The sequence below is a fragment of the Nanorana parkeri genome, unplaced genomic scaffold (assembly GCF_000935625.1).
Source record: "Nanorana parkeri isolate BGI_ZX_2015 unplaced genomic scaffold, ASM93562v1 scaffold206, whole genome shotgun sequence".
NCBI lineage: Eukaryota > Metazoa > Chordata > Amphibia > Anura > Dicroglossidae > Nanorana > Nanorana parkeri.
The window spans coordinates 1,173,389-1,194,777 of record NW_017306474.1 but is presented as its reverse complement, the minus strand read 5'-3'; the positions used below and the strand labels follow the sequence as shown (position 1 = coordinate 1,194,777).

The window sequence follows — 21,389 nt, the reverse complement described above, 5'->3', positions numbered from 1 at the left end:
AATCCTTTTTTCTGAGTTCATTAGAGGATACAGCACCCTTCGCTGTTGTTGTTTCTGTGACCAGTTTTCTATGTACTGCTTTGGGACCAACTGAGCTGCCTCTAGAAAATGGGGGGGTTTGGCCACCAAAGGGGCCACCCCTAGGCTGTGCTTATATTTTTTCCCCTAGTGTCCTACTCCTGAAGGTGTAGGTGCTGAAGATCCACTGTGTCCTTCAATAAACACAAAGAAAAGGTTTTTAAGGGAAGCCTTAGTATCAGCCTCGTGCAATTCCCTGTACAGCAGGCGGAGAGAGGGAGAAGCAGCACAATGAGTCAGTCAGGTGTGCTGCAATGTGCTGACAACAAACCTGCTAACAGAAGACAAGAGCAAGCAGAGTGACAAAGAGCTCAGCGTGCTGCTTCCCTTTTCACTTTCCAGTCACAAGCTGTGGGAATTAACCAGTTTAAGTGAGACTTTACTGCAGCAAACTAAAATCAGGCCTCCTGCCCCTGAGTAGCAGGGCTGTGTACATCTCTGAAGTGGATGGGCAGAAATGTTAAAGGTACAGCTCCCATATATGTATTTCATCTCTGTATTTAGGTGTTTGCCTGGATTTCAACTTTAACTAAGATCCTGATAACCTCAAATATAAGCTGGTAATTTTAAGTCAACTATTTTGGTATTTAGTAACACGTTGCTTTGCCTGATGTTTTTATGAAGTATACAGCTAACTTTTATGTTTACAATAGGATGATATCCCAATGAGGAGAGGAAGAAATACTACAAAGAAGAAGGAAGAAGAGGTGGACATAGATCTAGATGACCCTGAAATAAATCATTTCGCTTTCCCCTTTCATGAGCTTATGGTATGGGCAGTTCTAATGAAAAGACAGAAGATGGCTTTGTTCTTCTGGCAACATGGAGAGGAGGCAATGGCTAAGGCTCTTGTGGCTTGCAAGCTCTGCAAGGCAATGGCACATGAAGCTTCTGAAAATGACATGGTTGATGACATTTCACAGGAACTCAATCACAACTCCAGGTTCTCATTATTTAGTAGTACATTATTATTTTTTTTAACAGGAAATGTGTATGATCCTAAAAGAAAAAACTAAAAACAAAGGCATATACCAAGTAGCCCCTACAAAACTCTTATAAAGTCTTCATTTTAATATTATAATTTGATAATATAGAGGGGGAGGCTGCACTTGCAGCTAATGCAGGTTCCACTACATTGTGATAAGGAATATACACACAGGAGGGGAGAGCACAGAGAATGTCCATTCACTTAAAGGAGCAGACCAGGCTCTATTGTTTATCTGAAGTGCAGTCTGCAGGAAGGTCTGGCAAAGGTACTGGACCACAAGAGTATCCAAACAGAATTAAACATTCTATGGTAGGTAAAACTACTAAACTACTAAGAAACTAATAACATTATAAGCTGTTTTACTGAAGTTCTACTTCAATAGAACAATAGTTGAATAACCTAAAATGATTGGAGAACTGCATATAAAGCCTGTTCACTGGCCTGCATAATACAGATATTTATAAGCAGTGTGTGCATACAATATTGGCTGCAAATTGAAATATAACATAACAAGCTAAACTATGTACGTAATATCTAAGATAGGACTTTATCAGATGTAAATCATACTGGATTTTATTTAACAAGCTATATAAACAAATAACTATCTTATAAAGTCTATTTAGTCCCTCAACAAACAATCAGATTCTCAAAAGTAATTTTCGAGAGAAAAGTCAAACCTGACTAGTTGAAGCAGCACAGACTGTCTTCACTTTTATGCTTTACTAAATCAGACATGGTATAGTTATGTTGCTAAAATGTTGTGATCAGAACTAATAAAATATAATTCGCTCAACAAGATTATAGTAAATGAATAAAAAAATAAAATAATCAGTTCTTGTATGAATGTCACGTTAGTGTGAAACAACAAAGTATCCTATTAAACATATGATAAACACCAGAGAGAATGAAAGTGACTAATTCAAGTGTATGTACTGTATAGCCCAAACATTTTTTATAGTTTTGGAGTAGGGAAGGGTTAAATCTAGGGATGCACTGATACAATTTTATCCAGACCGTGTACGAGTACTGATTCTTTTCCTCATGAACTCACCGATACCAATTACCGATTCTTTTTTTTATTGTCATGTGACAGTTTTTCTAAAACAATACAGAGTAATGATTTTATGACAGTAGTAGAACGCCAAGGTCTGGTCCCAGCTGCAAACGCTGCGCATCTGGTAGTTCTGCCACTGACTCCAAGCTGTAGAGGGACTACAAATTTCAGCAATACATTATACAACAATGCAAAATATCACCAGCTATAGAAGACTACAAATCCCAGAGGCACATTATACAGCAATGCAGAATACCACCAGTAGTAGAGGACTACAAATCCCAGTGATACTTTATATAGCAATACAAAATAACACCAGCTATAGAGGACTACAAATCCCAGCAATACATTATACAGCAATGCTGAATAGCAACCAGCTATACAGGACTACAAATCCCAGCAATGCATTATACATGAATGCAGAATAATTTGAAGCTACATAGCTACATTTTCTGTGCTACTCAGGGGTGCTGGCCTGATGTCTCCAGTGAAGGGTCTCAGGAGGGCTGTGCAGGGTCTCACGTAGCTGTACAGGTTCTATGGTGGGATGTTCAGCCTCTCAGGTGGGCTGTGCAGGTTCTAGGATGGGCTGTGCAGACTCTCAGGTGGGCTATGCAGGGTCTATGGTGGGCTGTGTGGGCTCTCAGGTGGGCTATGCGGGCTCTTTGGTGGACTGTGCGGCAGACTCGATGGTTGGCTCTGCAAACTCTCAGTTGGGCTGAGCAGATTCTATGGTGGGCTGTGCGGACTCCCAAGTGGGCTGTGGAGGGTCTATGGTGGGCTATGTAGACTCTCAGGTGGCTATGCAGGGTCTATGGTGGGCTGTGCTGGGTCTATGGTGTGCTGTACAGGTTTTATGGTGGGCTGTGTGGACTCTCAGGTGGCTATGCGGGGTCTATGGTGTGCTGCGTGGATTCTCAGGTGGCTATGCAGGATCTATGGTGGGCTTTGCAAGCTCTCAGGTGGGCTGTGCAGGCTCTATTGTAGGCTGTGTGGACTCTCAGATGGGTTATGTGGGATCTATGGTGGGCTGTGCAGACTCTCAGGTGGGCTGTGCAGGTTCTATGTTGGGCTGTGCAGACTCTCAGGTGGTTATGTGGGGTCTATGGTGGGCTATGCGGACTCTCAGGTTGCTATGTTGGGTCTATAGTGGGCTGTGTGGGGTCTTTGGTGTGCTGTTCAGGTTTGATGGTGGGCTGTGCGTGCTCTCAGGTGGGCAATGTGGGGTCTATGGTGGACTGTGCGGGTTCTCAGGTGAGATGTGCAGGTTCTATGGTGGGCTGTGCGGACTCTCAGGTGAGGCATGTGGGGTCTATGGTGGGCTGTGTGGACTCTCAGGTGGCTATGCGGGGTCTATGGTGTGCTGCGTGGATTCTCAGGTGGCTATGCAGGATCTATGGTGGGCTTTGCAAGCTCTCAGGTGGGCTGTGCAGGCTCTATTGTAGGCTGTGTGGACTCTCAGATGGGTTATGTGGGATCTATGGTGGGCTGTGCAGACTCTCAGGTGGGCTGTGCAGGTTCTATGTTGGGCTGTGCAGACTCTCAGGTGGTTATGTGGGGTCTATGGTGGGCTATGCGGACTCTCAGGTTGCTATGTTGGGTCTATAGTGGGCTGTGTGGGGTCTTTGGTGTGCTGTTCAGGTTTGATGGTGGGCTGTGCGTGCTCTCAGGTGGGCAATGTGGGGTCTATGGTGGACTGTGCGGGTTCTCAGGTGAGATGTGCAGGTTCTATGGTGGGCTGTGCGGACTCTCAGGTGAGGCATGTGGGGTCTATGGTGGGCTGTGTGGACTCTCAGGTGGCTATGGGGGGTCTATGGTGGGCTGTGCAGACTCTCAGGTGGCTATGTGGGGTCTATAGTGGGCTGTGTGGGGTCTATGGTGTGCTGTTCAGGTTCGAGGGTGGGCTGTGCCTGCTCTCAGGTGTTCAATGTGGGGTCTATGGTGGACTGTGATGGTTCGAGGATGGGCTGTGCGTGCTCTCAGGTGTTCAATGTGGGGTCTATGGTGGACTGTGATGGTTCTCAGGTGAGATGTGCAGGTTCTATGGTGGGCTGTGCGGACTCTCAGGTGAGGCATGTGGGGTCTATGGTGGGCTGTGTGGACTCTCAGGTGGCTATGGGGGGTCTATGGTGGGCTGTGCAGACTCTCAGGTGGCTATGTGGGGTCTATAGTGGGCTGTGTGGGGTCTATGGTGTGCTGTTCAGGTTCGAGGGTGGGCTGTGCGTGCTCTCAGGTGTTCAATGTGGGGTCTATGGTGTGCTGTTCAGGTTCGAGGGTGGGCTGTGCGTGCTCTCAGGTGTTCAATGTGGGGTCTATGGTGGACTGTGATGGTTCTCAGGTGAGATGTGCAGGTTCTATGGTGGGCTGTGTGGACTCTCAGGTGGCTATGGGGGGTCTATGGTGGGCTGTGCCGACTCTCAGGTGGCTATGTGGGGTCTATAGTGGGCTGTGTGGGGTCTATGGTGTGCTGTTCAGGTTCAATGGTGGGCTGATCAGGCTCTATGTGCAGGGTCTACGGTGGACTGTGCGGACTCTCAGACGGGCTATGCGGGTCTATGGTGGTTTATGCAGGATCTATGGTTGGCTGTGCAGTGTCTATGGAGGGCTGTGCAGGTTCTATGGAGGGCTGTGCAGGGTCTATTGTGGGCTGTGCAGGCTCTCAGGTGAGCTATGTGGAGTCTATGGTGGGCTATGCGGAGTCTATGGTGTGCTGTGTGGACTCTCAACTGGGCCGTGTAGGTTCGATAGTGGGCTGTGCGGACTCTAATGTGGGCTGTGCAGGCTCTATGGTGGGCTATGCAGTCTCTCAGATGGCTTTTTGGGGTCTATGGTGGGCTGTGTAGACCCTTAGGTGGCTATGTGGGGGTCTATGGTGAGCTGTGCAGTGTCTATGGTTGGCTGTGCAGGGTCTGTGGTGGGCTGTGCAGGGTCTATGGTGGGCTGTGCGGTCTCTAAGGTTGCTCTGCAGGCTCTATAGTGGGCTGTACGGGGTCTATGGTGGGTTGTGTGGGCTCTATGCTGGGCTGTGCGGTCTCATACCAGGATTCCCGGTCGCTCTCAGCACGTGCGGGTGGCGGCGTGCAGGCACAGGAAGGAGAAGATTTTTGGCTAGCACTGAAAACATGTGCCGCGCTTTACAGGTAGACCACTGGAACCTTGCTGGGGACTTTGAGAAGCCTTCCTGTAAATGGTGGCGCCTGTTTACAGTGCCGGCTTAGGTTTAAAATTTAAAATGCTGGTATCGGCGCTTAGTATCAGGGCATTTTCACAAGTACTCGTGAAAATACCCAGTATCGGCACCAATACCGATACTGGTAGCTTTATCGGTGCATCCCAAGTTAAAACCATTACCAGCTTACTTTGATATCTAAGTATCACTTGGGAAATTTCTCTTCACTTCCAGAGACACAACAGGAAGTTAGAGGAATAACCTTCTTAAATAGTTGTGCACAAAACATTTCCTCTTTAGTTCTATTATTACTAATATTATTATTATTAATATTATTGTACAGGATTTATATAGCGACAACATATTTCACAGCACTTTTCAACATATTTATTTTTTGGTGACAATGGTCACCAGTACAAAAACAGGGGTAACTCTCCCTAATGGGGACACAGACAGTAATACAAAATAGACAGAGGGTCTAACTCTTCCCCACTCTATCCAAAATTGGAAAAAGATTTTGCCTAGAGATACAATTTAATGAGCTCACTAATCATTAATGCATCATGAAATTTTATTTTCAAATACAAGCAGTGTAAGTAGCTGAAACTTACCTGGTATCAGCCTCTTGCAATCTACTACACAGTCTGTACAGCACATCTCAGAGAAGGGGAGGCAAAAGCAGCACAAAGAGCCAATTAGGTGTGCTGCATTGCAAGGACAATGCTGGTAGTAATAAAGAGCAGAATGGCAGAGAGATGAGCTGTGGGTGGGCAGGAGATGTGTAAGTGAATCTGCAGCAGAGAAAAATATGGTCCCCTCCTCTGCCAGATGGAGCTGGGTAAATCTCAGGACTGAATGGACAGAATTAAAAATTGTTCGCTAGGTAAACAGCTCTCACATATGCATAAAATCTTTGTATTTATCTGTTTGCCTGTAAGCTGTTTAAGTTTAGCTTTACGTGCTTAACATCTTATACAAAGGTATATAGGACATTCAGTAGGCTGTCTCATGTCCATCCTTACGTTATGATCTAAAGCTGCCAATCAGGTTCAAAATGTTATTCTTCTACTGTAATTTTTCAGTACAGTGTTCAATCTGGTTGCTGTAAACAGCAAAGACTGTGTATTGTAGTTCTTCCATTAGACACCTTGACAAGTAAGACTATAAAGCTCCACAGAAGAAAAAAAAGCAAATTCTTTGTAAAATTTGGGTAACTAAGAATATTTATTCTTTGTTTCAGGGAGTTTGCGCAGCTGGCCGTTGAGTTATTGGACCAGTCATACAAGCAGGATGAGCAGTTGGCAATGAAACTATTGACCTACGAGCTGAAGAACTGGAGCAACGCCACTTGCCTGCAGCTTGCCGTAGCAGCCAAGCACCGGGACTTCATTGCTCACACATGCAGCCAAATGCTTCTGACAGATATGTGGATGGGTAGACTGCGAATGCGTAAAAATTCTGGTCTAAAGGTTGGTGTCAAATAAGGTGACTAAATAGCAAAGCCATTTATTTTTCAAGGTCATTATATTTTTTCATTTAAAAAACCCAAAGCAAACACATTCAAATTTACGTCCACAACTTCGAATACTATAAATAACTTAAATGATAAAGCACACTGAATTTGTTTGTATTGGATATAGATGATTATGTTTTTAAATATCATGTGTAGTCCTGAAAATGTAAAAGAATATAAATAACAATCAGTTCAAAATAAATGTTAAAATAGCTAATATTTTAAGTTACTTGTGAATTTAATGTAAAATGCTTTTAGGGGTTATTCAAATGTAGGGAGTAATTAGTTATTTATAACAATGCAAAATATTTACATAGGCTGGCCCAAGAGAAAAATAGAACTACCATATATACAAACCAGTGACTTTTTATTTTGTACCTTATATATATATATATATATTTGGTATTCCTTTATTAACGCAACATGAGAAAAAAGTTTACAGAAGAACATCAAAAAATATAAACAATGTAAATACAGCTGCCCAGTAGAGGGCATCACGTAAAATACTGATGACAACCGAAGGGTCATAATAGAAAGTACACACAAGCAAACAAACATGTCAAGAACATCAATCAAAAATGGGGTCTATTCACTAAGCTGCCGTAGGCAGCCGAGTGAACGACCGACCGACCGACCTGAAGTGAAGTGAGCCAAACGCTGTTCGGCTATTCACTTCAGGCTGGTACGGCTGATTTCAGCCGTATATCGGGGTCCTGGGGCCGAAGCTAGCCGAAGGATCGGCCGAAGCTACGGCTAGATCCTTCGGCTGCTTCGTGAATAGACCCCAAAGTGTCTATAACAGGTATAATGTGCATTTTGGGACAGGTAGAAACAACTGTAATTGTAACAAATTGTGTAGACAGTGAAATGCAACATAGTAAGTCAAACCCGTTATCTTACAAAATAAGGAACCCAAAAAGACATCAAGAGCAATTGAAGAGGGAAGATTGAAGGTAGAAAGAGAGAAAAGACAAAAGGAGGAAGAGCCAGAGAGAGAAAAAAAAAACACATGTCCCACCCCCTGAAAAACTCTCTTAAGTCTGGCCCATTATATTCTAAGATTCTGTAGAAACCTTATTTGTTATGGTGATCATTACATTTTATCACTTTTTTTTTTTGTAAAAGGATTACAAATATTAATAGATACTGTATGTATATTATTACAAAGGCAATTTCTTACATACTTTCTCAATGTACATTAAAGTGAATATAGAGGAATGTAGGGAGTGGGGGTTAGGTTTAAGAATAAAAAAAAAAACAGTAATATATTTTCCATTTTTTTTAGACAGGTAAATCCACCCTTAACTGCTTTGCATAAAAAAATCTTCTTTATTTTTGGTTGTTTATAAATAAAGAATTCTAAAAAAAACAGTGAAATATGTAAAATATCAGTTTAAAAACATGTTAACATAGAAAAATAAAATAAAAACCGTTATCATTTCTAAGTATTTGCATTAGTCTTTTAAAACCCCTCTAGTATGAAAGTAGTTCTGCCAATAGATAGGCGCACTATAAAACATGATTTAAAAATTCAATTGTTGGAAGCTTAACCACAATGCTGTATTCAAACCCTTAAATCTCAGATACACATTTGTATTCAGATATCGGCAGTATCTACTTTCTCATCCAATGTTTCTGTAAATAAACCAGAACTGCTGTGTGCAAATAGACCATTTAAGAATGCATGTACTGCTGCTTCTGACCTTGTCTTATTATTGCCTCTTTAGGTGATTCTAGGACTTCTTCTCCCTCCTTCAATTCTTAGCTTAGAGTTCAAAAACAAAGATGAGATGCCATATATGTCCCAAGCAAATGAATTGGAACTGCAAGAAAAGGAAGTGGAAGAACCAGACAAGACCGTAAAAGAGAAAGAAGATGATGATATGGAGCTAACGGTATGGTTGAGTAATGCTGATCGCTATTTAGAGTATATCCTCCCTAGAAATGCAATATAGTGTTATTAATGATCAACTGAATATTGCAATTTCATGTGTCATGTTTAGTCATCTTACCTCTGGGTAACATCCCATCCACACTCGGCCATCCTGCTCAGTCCCTCACCTTTCTCCTTAAACACATTTAATTTTACTAATACCCTGTTCTGGTTCATGCAAAATGAACTGTCATGTACGCTTCTAACAATGACTCCTCTGGTGTCTGTGCCTTGAATTCATTCCCTTTCATGCATCGTTACTGACTTTACTAATATTTCAATATTTTATAGTTATCTATATGTTACATATTTTGGAAACTTTTTAAATCTTGAATAACTCACATGATAACAAAGTTGAACAATGAATTTTAATAATATAGCCTTTCCCGGCAACCAGTTTTAGTCAATATTTACGTCTTTTTTTCATGACTCAACTGTAGTTCTCCAATTTATTTTTATATTGCTTCATTGGCGGGAATTGGAACTAGATAAATTAAGCTTTGATGTTCTTGGAGGCAACTGCCTACAGATATATGAAGGACAATAAGAACCTTAAAGGGATGGGCGGTTTAAAACAAAACTTTTTTATGCAGGGAGTGGTGAGGGCGTGGAATCGCCCACCTGAGGAAACAATCCAAGAAAGACTGGTGGACTTCAAGACAAAATTAAATGCTGTAAGTACTTGGGACCCACGGTCATATCCAGAGGGTGAGCAGGATGGACAGATTCTTTATTTTCTTTTGCCACTCCTTCGCTCCCTACATTTAGTGTTCCGGTTTAGATAACCCATTCACTTTGCATTCTTATCTCTATCTCCTTTTCCCATTCTTCACCATATGAGAGTGCTTTTAAAATTTATTTTGATGGTTCGAGCAGCCGATGTTATTCTAAATGAGCTAGTCACAAGTATATAATTAAACAGAGAATGCACCAGCTTTATGATACCTATACATACAGTTTATAACAATACAATATATCAAATCAAAGGGTACTCATAAACGGTATATATCATAACATTGTATGCATTGAAATCCACATGGCTGCTGTAGTGTACCAGGTGAACCACTACGAGCAACACAGTCCGGTCTGCTCTCCTCTTGCAGCCGCTACTTCCCTAGAGTGATGTGCATTCTGGATAGAAGCAGTGCTGTAGATGTAGAGGAGACCGAACTGTGCATTCACAATGGCTGATTTTACTTAAGGCAAATAGGCTGTTCAATTTGCAGGAGAATTTGTACTTTGTAGTGGATGTTTTCATTTAGTTCAGTGAATGAGATGAATCTCTGCTAACTTCCATTACCCAATCACGTGCAAGCAAAAATGCTGTTATTATTTATTTTCCAATGCTATGAGCTGTTTGTGTATATAAAAGGACAGAAACCTAATGTAGAGATACCCTGGTCATGAAATTCAAAGGAAACTTAATCCAATCTTTTGTTTTGTAAAGGATACAGGCTATGTTCAGTTATTATTGTTGATGGTTTGCCCCACTCAAAAGATTTCCCCTTACTTCTTGACTTGGTTATTGGTTTCCAGGGTGTAAGTGTAAACCAGTGTTCAGGTTCCATTGTAATTATTGTTTACAATACAATGAAAAAGACCTTCCATGGCAACAAATACACTGGAACTATAAAATCATAGGATTACATTTAAAGGAGAACTATGGGGTCAGTGCTTTTCTTGGGGGTGAGCTGGCCAGGGAGGTATGTACTGTCATTTGGGGGTGAGACCAGGGAGGGATGTAGTGTCATTGGGGGGTGAGGAGACCAGGGAGGGATGTACTGTCACTGGGAGGTGAGCTGGCCAGGGAGGGATGTACTGTTACTGGTGGGTGAGCTGGTCAGGGAGGGATGTACTGTCACTGGGGGGTGAGCTGGTCAGGGAGGGATGTACTGTCATTGGGGGTGAGATGGCTTGAGGGACGGGTGCTCAGTGTCGGGTGTTGGGATCCTTTTGAGGTCCCTGGCAAGTCAGTATCAGGTGTTGGGGTCTCATGTGGGTCAGTGAAGGTGTAGGGCCCAGTCCCAGTTGGACTGGCCGCTTGTAATTCACAATTAATTCCCCGGGCGCCCATAACTCTGTTTACGCCACTGTATACAGTGTGTATGTATATATATATATATATGTATATACAGTATATACAGTATACACTGTATATATAACAAATCATACATTAAAACAGGGATGCACATATCCTAGGAGCCCCGTAGACAATGCTCCTTAAAAATGACAGCTTCCTCCTAACTTTTGAGTTATTCTCTAGTCTAGTAGCTGGAAAAGTATCTGTACTTGTATCAAGTACGGTACTTCGTGTCTGTGCATCCCTAGAAAAAACCCTTGTACACTTAAAAACATTTAAACATTTTCTGCTTTATGTGTAAGGTGCTCCACTGGTGCTTAGCAAACTCCTCATCCTTGCCAAGTCCCTATATCCAAAAGCAACATAACTAACTCCAAAACATATTGGTGGAGGTACTATTCTCCAGGCTGCCAGCTCAGTCACCATTTAGTGTGCACTAGTTGTGGCATTTTTCATTCCTAGTATGTTCAATGCCCTTTACAGTTTTTCTACTATCGCACCCTCCCTCTTTATTTTTTGCTTATGTGAAGAGATAGTCCTGAACCTTCCTTTGTGACCTGACATCTGATGGTATATGCTATGATCAAGTCACTACATTATATGTGCATTTGTATTCATATTTTATTGATTATCTGCACTATCCGATACACTGTTTGCTTTATTGTCCACTTTATGCCGATATTGAATCCTACAAGAGACTCCATGTAGCAACACCAAGAGGTCACAACCTCCCATACACTACCATTTCCACAGGGACCAAAAGCCCCTTAGGTTACCTTAAGCACACACCATAGGTGAAAGTTGTTCTACAATACGTTAACTTGGATATACTGGCATTGTACATGAAAGAGAGCACCATCTGATTTTTTCAGTAATCAGCACAGAAAGAATTGATAGCATGCCATTACAACCAAAAAGAGCTCATGTTTCTGTAGTACATTCCTTAGCATGTATTGCACCTTTCTCTATGCTTTTAAATGATGGAGTAGGGATGGCATCTTGGTGAATCCCTGGGATTCTCAAAGTTTATGAATGTTAAACTCTTACCAAAAAAGATCACCAGTTTACAGCCAGTATAAGAAAGAATCTATATTGCAGTGCATTTGGGTGAGCTCACAGCAGTCATTTGTCAGTTTTTATTGGATCGATTACAGAGAAAAGACAGCTGTCTCCCAATGACTTCAGAAGTGAATATGGCTGCACGGGACCTGGTGTGTGGTGGAGGATTGGCAGTTTCCAGCAGGACAACGCTGGATTATCTGGGCAGATGAGAATGCTATTTGAGCCCAACCCAGCAGACAAGCTAAGAGTGGGTTAAAAGCAAAATTAATTTGGGAAGAGAAAGGGCAGTTCCTCTTTAAGGACCACGCATTTATCCCTAAATGCCCTTGAGTTTTTTCATTTTGGTGTTGTCTCGGTTCCACGCATTATACCTTTTAGTGTTTTTAGTCTAGCCTAATGTATTATAGATCAGTTTTTTTGGGACAGATAGGGCTTTAATATGATCACATATTTAGATACATAAATTTTTTCTCTTGTTTTTAATGGCAATAATTGGTAATTAACTAAAAATGCATTTCCTGTCATTTCTGTTTGTAATTTGTGCCCCCCCATTTATTTACCCCAAAATATAATCAACAAATTCCGCTCATTAAAATAATATCCCATTAGCATTTTATGTATTGTAGCAAAATGTTAAAGCTCAAAGTAAATGTACTGCATGTATTATACTTTGGGAGAGCACAAAGGCACTGTCCCTGTGTTGTTTTGAAATGGCACCTGGGACTCAAGTGGTTAAAGTAACTCCTTTAACTGTTAATTTTTGGTGTTCTCTTGATAATTGATAATATGAACCATAGTAAAATAGAATAGGGTACAACTATTTTAACCCAAAGTCACTGTTGCTGAAGATGGTACATGCTCTCTATGCCTGCTGCCTTTGTACTTTGATTCACTTTACACTAACCCCAAGTGATTTCTACATCCAAGAGATCATGAAGTGTCATAGCAATTTGCATGGCTTGTCTCTTGATTCTGCATTTTACAGCAGACTTTGGGAATATCGTCTTTATTTATAGTCGCAAATTAGGTGGAAATAAGGACAATGCTTTGAAAGTAGTCTCTAGCTGATTTGAAATGTAAATTCTGTAATATTAAGGATGTGTCAGGCAGTAATTAAAATTAATGAAATGCATGGACTCCATTCAGCAAAACACAAAGCTCGTTTCTACAGAATAATACTTGTCAGAAATTTCACTTTAGAACAAAATAAGACAAAACAATGGATTTAATGTTTACTGTGAAAGTCTTCAATTATAAAGTCATGATTAGTGTTATTGTACATTGATCAAATCCAGCAAAACAAACCAAAACAGACAGGAAATGTTGTGCAAGGATGAAAATTCAACTCAACAATGTGATAGATTGCTTGAGTAGAAAGTAAAGTACATCCAGACAATCAGAAGTGACAAAGTCACTGTTTTTCTCACTACACACACAATATTTATATCTCTTACAAGACAGTATTCCTACTGCCTATACATCAATACAGTTCTTTACATCTATAAAGTTTTTCACAATTAGTGCGTACATATAACTTAGGACATTACATGGTAAAAGAATGCATAATATCAATATTATACAACAGTATGCTATTGGTAAAGGGAAATAACAGCCCAATGCCATTAAACACTTTTTATTTATTTTGAATTTTAAAAATGGAAGAGTTAGGATCTCTGTTTTTATTAAGGTCTAGAACTATCATGGGGAGATTTCAGGACGTGAGGAACAATCTCCCCAGTAAGTTCAAAGACATAAATAAATGTCAGAAATAAATGTTAAATCTTCCCCTACTCTGTCCAAAACTAGTAAAAATTGTCTGAAGTTTAACATGCTTTAAACAATATGAATCTTGATTATCACACCATAATGCAGTAATACTCAATTATCCCTCCATCAAATGGAGTTTGATTTCCTTTTTTTTGTACTGAAATTGGACAAACATTATCATTACTGTGTGTCTGTGTGTCAATAGGTCAAAATTTAATTTTTACTATAACCATCCGAAAAGCAAACAATATATCCTATCTCTACTTACCAAGCGTAAACGCTACCCAGTTCCCTCTGGTCCCCAATCAAATGTCCAGAGTCTGGAAATCACAAGTCTAAATAAAGGGCAGTGTTGCTTCCACACAGATTTGCAAGTACAGTATATGCAACAAACACCATTGTTTTCATTACAACATGTTTAAGGAGTGTTTAAGCTGCAGGTATATATGCTTGTTACATGTACAACTGCCATTGGTAACTGTTTTGATCCTCTCACTGACTTTACTATGTATCTTACAACACAGTTCTTCATGATTATTATTTCATTATCACAGCCTGAAACACTGAAATACTTCAGAAATGTTGCAGTTGACCATTTAGTGGCTGGTGCATCTGAGGCTCTTAAGTTATAGTGTGTAGCCTAGAGCATTTCCCCTCTAATGCTGCTAGCAGCATTAGAGCATTAGTAGTGGATAGTAACCAGGGTTATGCTTTACGTATCTATAATTCATTTCTATGTGATAGCTTCTCTTACTAGCTGCAAGTGAAATGTGATATTGCCGCTTCTACAGTTATGCAAAATGAAATGGTATACTGTAGACATAGTACATGCAAAAAACAGGGACTTTAGTCTAAGCGAATGTAATCCACTATGAAACAATGGGACAAGTGCATTAATGTCAATGGGTGAACCTTCAAAAATAACATGACCCTTAATGCAGTTCTGCTGCAGCCCTAAAAGTGTTACCCTAATAATATAGATAATATTGTTTTTGTTACTGTAGACCTGCCATAGCCAGACTGCTCTCTGCTATCTACCATCACAGCTATTTACCTTTGCTGAGTGTGCAATGACAGGACTGTTTCCATTTCCTATGCAAGAGTTCACACTGCATTCCCTGCACAGTGTTGCAAGTCCAATTGGTGGGATTATTTGCAATTATAGCCTTACAAAAGCAACATTATCAATTTAAAAATAAACTGTTTTACAAAGAGGCAATGGACAGTCAATCTTCATAGTACCTCATATGCTGAAGCTGGGAAAAGTATATAGATGGTTTGAACCCTCTTCTCCCAGCTTTTTTGTCCCCATATTTGTCAGTATGTTTGTCATTGAAACTTCTCCTTTCTGTCTGTGACCCCCAGTTATCTTTCTTGATGCTCTTAAATATTGATTTATTACAAATGGTTTAGATGTTTGTGGCATACCTTCCTGACCAGAACGTTTGCTGTTGATTTTAATCTTAAATGCAATTCTTCTGTAAGTCTTTTATGAAGGTATGTGCAGTGAAAGTTTTTGAAATGTACTTTGTCAAAGTATAATTCTGTTCCCACTGTAGGCTTGGACAAACCACCGGCATTTGCTGTAGATATGGTGGCATAAATCTTGCTAACTACAGCTATAGCTGAATAGTTTTAAGGAGTATTACAAGACTTCAAACGCTGAAATTGTTGCAGACAAATTTAGCACTGCGAGTAACCAGTACGTGGCAGAGAAGAATCATATTTGTGTGTTGCAATTGGTGAGGGTGCTCTCCGCACACCTTTCAGCAGTCCCAGGCCAATAGAGAAGAGGTGCTTGTAATAACTCCCACGGATGGCACCGTGCAAAACACAAGATAGAGAAAATAGGTTACCAGCACTCAGGATAATTTCAAATAAATAAGTCCTTTTTATTGGACAAACGTGTCACAATAGTCAAACAGCCGACGTTTGACAGATCACATCTTTTGCCCTGAGGAAGGGACCCTGCGTGGCCCTGAAACGTCGGCTGTTTGACTATTGTGACACGTTTGTCCAATAAAAAGGACTTATTTATTTGAAATTATCCTGAGTGCTGGTAACCTATTTTCTCTATCATATTTGTGTGTAACACATAATTAACACATGTAAAAATATATAATGAATGCAAAAAGTACAGTGGAAATGTAGTAGGATTTATCACATTTATACAGCATCATCAATTTACATACTCTATGCTCAAAGAGCTTACAATCGAAGGTCTCTATCTCACATACTTGGGCCAATTTAGACAGCTGCCAAACCCACCAGCATGTGTTTGGGAGGAAACCCACACAAGCACAAACTTTATGCAGATATTGTCCTGTGTGAATTCAAACTGAGGACCCCAGTGTTGCAAGGCATTAGTGCCAACTACTTAGCCATTGTGCTGCCTAGTACACACTGAAAACTCTACAATAACTCCCTTTACATAAATAAACTTTACCTGGAAGAATATGAAGGCAGGAACATTTCTAATGCAGAATGTATTGATACTGCACCTTCTGAGCAGCAAATCAAGAATATCTACTCTTTACTCTACTCTTTACAGGCAATGTTGGCCAGAGGTAATGGGGATTCATCCAGAAAGAAGGATGATGATGAGCATCCAAGACATCGGCTTATACCCCTAGGAAGGAAGATCTATGAATTTTACAATGCACCTATAGTTAAATTCTGGTTTTATACAGTAAGTTTGCTATACCTGCTTACATTATTATTATTATTATTATTATACTATTCCCTACTATATATTATTATACTATAATACATAGTAGGGATATATACTCTGCAAAATCATAGGGGAAAGTTAAAAGAACTGCTAGCATTTTTAAAGATTGTTTTTGAATTTACATTCTGTTCATATCATATCTGTTCATATCATATCATATCATATATTTACATTCATATCATATCTAGTACATTAGTTCAAATAAATATAATTATTATTCCCTTTATTGGCATACTAATACTGCTTTTTTTTAAATCTGAGCGTGCCACATTAAAGATGAACTCCAGGATTTTTTTTATTAACCCTTGCAGTACGGGGGTAGCCCCGTACTGCAAGGGTTAACTGCTTGTTTGTGTCTAGGTTAAAAAAAGCAAATATATACTCACCCAAAACGCCTAGCGGCTTCTTCTTAGGGCGGTCAATGGTATGTCTTTCCCCCTCCCCAGCAGTCTAAGGTCCAGTAAATCATCATGTCTATACACTGTGCATAGATGTGAAGACGATGAGGAACATTCCTGGACAGGCTGGCTCAGAGCTTTGGGTGAGTAAATCTTTGTTATTTTATCAACTAGAGCACTTAACCCTTGCAATTGGGGGGGGGGGGGTTAGTAGCCCCACTGCAAGGGTTATTTTTTAAAAATCCTCGAGTTCTTCTTTAAGGACATGTTCATACCATTTTCAGGACCAGATCTGGAATGCGGTGCATTGCGCTTTGGTGTGTTTTTGTCGCGATTTTGCCGTGTTCCGGAGCTGGGTTTTTTTCTGCTTTTTTCTTTGTTAGCTTAAAATGGGCTTTCAGGCGAGGTCCAGTGCATTCCTGTGCTTTTGCATGTGTTTGTATGCCTTTTTGAAGTGTTCCATGCGTTCCAGTGCATTCCAGACCAGACAAAATGAGACGTGCAGTATATTTCTGGTCTGGTCTGGAACGGACTGCGCTGGTGGGAACAGAGGCCAGAAAAAGCATAGGGATGCATTATGGGTCCGGAAACAATCTTGTCTGGTATGGAGTTGATCTGGATGTGGTGTGAACACAGGCTTCAGCTTATATAAGAGCAGTGTGAACAAGTCAATTTCGTATGAGTTAAATTATATTTACAAATGAAAATTTGTTGCAGAAAAGTGACATTTAAAAAAAAAAGATGTGTTGTTTTCACTATTGACAGTCCACACAAACAATTAAAAAAAAAGCGTGGGGTCCCCCGGTTCATACAAGACCCTTTAAGTCTGGTAAGAATTTTACCTCAACACCAAAAGAAAAAACAGAAGCACAGCCTCCCTACAATCTAGAGCTGCAACTAACTAATTGATTAATCAATAATAATGGATAATGAGAATAGTTGTCAACTATTCTCATTATCAATTAGTTGGTTGGGTCCCCTAGCTCTCTCCTCCATGCTGGTAGGTGGGCACAGCAAGCAAGTGGGCGGGTGCAATAGCCAGCCTGCTATTGGCTATTGCAATTTGAAATGGTCAAAAGTAGGCTGGATATTGCACCTGCAGACTACCTGCTCTATTTACATTCAGCTGCCGTCTGTGGAATCTTACCACTGGCAGCTGCCATTCCCTGGCTGAAGCTATTCAAGCGCCATGTGCTTACAATACAATTATTACAAAATAAATTGATAAAAGGTGGAAAAAAAGTAATTTTCAGTTTCGGCCTGACAAATTCTCCAGTGGTAGGTGTGTTGCAGTGCTATTCATTTCAATGGCACCCCATTGCGGTCACGACTCCAAAATGATCGTCATTCTTTTTATGGATCACAATAACAACCTGTGCACTGCACTGCTGTGCATTGAGAAAAAAAGGCACAGGTGCATTTTTGGTGCATCGACATGCCTTTTTTTCCAACATACTTCAATGACAGGGCAAAACATGCATGAAAATACATTACAACGCGCATCAACGTGGGTTAAAATTCCCTTGCATCAAAAAGTGGCTAAAAATCTCGAAAAAGTGCAGATGAATGTTCAGTGGGCAAAAGCCCATTCACACCACTGCAGTGCATTACCACATGTGCATAACGTGCACTGAATTAAGGCAGCCCACTTTTTTTAATGGGATGCATAACATACCAAATAGGACCAAAAATGGCAGTAACATTTCAGGCAGCATACACACCACGGACTGTGCTGCAGTGCAGTGTGCATGTCAGCAAGGAGCTTGGGGGGAGGGGGGGTTCATAAGAATGTTGGTAACAATGCATTGTAACATGAGGACAAGGGAAAAAAAGGGAACGTTGCAGAGAGATTACAGGGATAGCTCACTGAATGCAAATGCATGCAGTATTTTTATTATACAGTGCTATTTGTGCATTTTTACAAATACAGTTTATTTAATCAGCTGACTAATGGTTTTTTTACACAGATCATTTGAATGTATTGCATGTTAATAAAATAAGTAATGTTTGCAGTATTTTGTACATAACATTGAGTTCACAAAAATGATCACTCTGGTTAAAATAGCTTACATATTATAGTGAACTATACCTTTTGCAGTCTTTGATCTTTTTACGATATCTACGGGCAGCACAACACCTACAACTGCTCCTGGACCCATCTAAATGAATCCATAATTACCCATATTAATCCTTAATTAACCCTATTAAAATAATCCTTCACATGGACCTCCACTAACTCTAGCTCAATGTGCGCCAGAGTTTTGGAAACAAACTACAAAGTACTTCTCCGTTGGTACATCACCTCCTATCAGGCCCAACACTTTTTATAAGTGCAAAAACCACTGTTTGTAAAACTTTTACGTGCGGACACCCAATGTTTGAGTGTATGTACTGCTTGTAACTTAACTTTTATATGTGGGAAAAAATAAAAAAACCTTTTGAAACAAATAAAATAATCCTTCACAATCTTAGACCAATATATGTTCATCACAAGATATTCCTCAAAAGATTGTACTGTTTCCCTTGTAAAAATAATGATTTCACACCAATGTAATATTTATTATTGTGGACTAAACAATTTTTATAAAAATTATAATGAGAAAAAGCAAAGAATGCACGTAAAATAACTCACAGCCTTGTATTTTGATGGGCACACATTTTTATAATACCATTGTGTTTTTCTTTATACAGATTGCTTACATGAGTTATCTTATGCTCTTCAATTATATTGTATTAGTAAAAATGGATCGCTGGCCTTCAACACAGGAGTGGATTGTTATATCGTACATCTTTACACTGGGAATAGAAAAAGTGAGAGAGGTAAAACAAAGTGTGTTTTTTTTACATCAATGCCAACACACTATGAAACCTCCTTTGTTGTTTATAAATTCAGTTATCTTTACTTTTTTTATTTTAATATTTCTTTATTATATTTTAAGGGTGATATGAAACATAAAAAGTAGAAGCCTATAAACCGTCAATGACACGAAAGTTACTAGTTTGTAAAATACAATAGTCATTCATCAAACATGATCAACAAATAAAACATCATGAAGTCAGTGTACAGCAGAATATTAAAATAAAAAAAAATACAGATAATATAGTATACCAAGACATATGAAGACAAAGATAACATAAATTAGAGTCTAATCGTTCCAGAATACTGTGTGATACACAGTTTTTCAAATTGAGTTTGTTAATGTTGTTGAAGTGCCCCCCAAAAAATTATAATGTAGTTGCACCATATTCAAGACATCTTTAATTAGGGGAGGATCAGTAGACTTCCACCTCTTAGGCCCCATTCACACTGAGCGATTCGCAAATTGCGCGTTTGTCACGCGATTTGCACTTTGCACGATATCGCACGGTTTGTCGCGCAATATCGCGCAAATGGTTACATTGAGCAAACTAGAATCGCTGCAAAATCCGCTCCAAAAAGGGTCCTGCTGTAGCGACGCACGACCCGCGACAACGACGGACAGAGCCCCATTGCCATGCATTGGAGAGCGATATCGCGCAGATTACCATGCGATAAATCGCTCAGTGTGAATGGGGCCTTAGTCATATGTAATAAGGCAACCAATAAGACATTAGTCACTACTACACAGTGGGATGGGAGAATATTGTTTATTCCCAAGTTAATAATTAAATTAATAATTATTAATAAAGCAGGTGTGGGTTTAATGGGATCATTAGTTATTTTTGCGACGATCTGAAAAATCATTCTCCAATAGCTACAGAGGTTCTTACAGGGCCATAAAATATGGAGTAAAGTACCAACTTGGCCACAATCCCTCCAACAAAGGTAAGAGTTAAGGTGCCCAAACACCTTGCGATAATCGTACGATAATCGCGGGAAATCCCGCGATCGTACGATTATCGCAAGGTGTGTGGAAGGCGTGCGACCTCTCCTACTGTAAGGTCACACGACTTTTATCTTATGAACATGTTCGAAAACCCGCCGAGAATCGTACGATTGTCGGCGGGTGTGTAGCATGTTCGCAAGATAAAAGCGCACACTGCCCGTTTAGCACTGGCGGGCTTGCGATCATCGCAAGTACGATCTGCCTGTCCAAGATAGGCAGATTGTACGTTTTTTTAATTACCTTACAACCATCGCAAGACAGAAGTCTTGCGATGGTTGTAAGGTGTGTACCCAGCATTAGTCTGGGAGAATTTAGCATGTTGGTAAGGGGTAGGATACCATCTCAATGTTATTTTCAGTAAAGTTCCCATAAAGTACCACAACTAGAGGCATCGTTACATTTTATGTTTATTTTAGATGTTAACAATTATTTTCTAGCTAATCTTACTTGTAAATTATGTTTATCTGTGACTTTATGATAAGGGATTGCCCTAGGTACATCCAGGGCCGGATTTTCCACTAGGCCAACCAAGTCCCGGCCTTGGGGCAGCAAGCAGTAAAGGGGTAGCAGGGGTGTGGAATTCCTATCTCCCGGGCATGCAGTTTCGGGTGGCGGGTGGGTAGTTGTTTCCTACATTTAGCCCTGCTTTGGGCTAAATGTACAGCGGGGAAGCCGTCGCTTGTTCTGTACAAGTGATCCCGGCGATGTTGCTTGAGATCCCTTGTATGCAGCCTGCAGGTCTGTTATTCT

The 21,389-nt window shown here is 40.3% G+C and overlaps 1 protein-coding gene across 4 annotated transcripts in view; it reads left to right on the top strand.

Annotated features, from left to right (window-relative positions):
* Nucleotides 1–21,389, top strand: part of TRPM3 (transient receptor potential cation channel subfamily M member 3) — a 522,236-nt gene that overhangs the window by 440,530 nt on the left and 60,317 nt on the right. For all 4 annotated transcript variants that reach the window (XM_018555656.1, XM_018555654.1, XM_018555657.1 and 1 more), the window contains 5 exons: nt 732–1,021; nt 6,530–6,758; nt 8,530–8,697; nt 16,196–16,333; nt 19,465–19,593. In XM_018555656.1, coding sequence (XP_018411158.1) covers nt 732–1,021; nt 6,530–6,758; nt 8,530–8,697; nt 16,196–16,333; nt 19,465–19,593 — 954 coding nt within the window. The remainder of the gene's footprint in view (nt 1–731; nt 1,022–6,529; nt 6,759–8,529; nt 8,698–16,195; nt 16,334–19,464; nt 19,594–21,389) is intronic.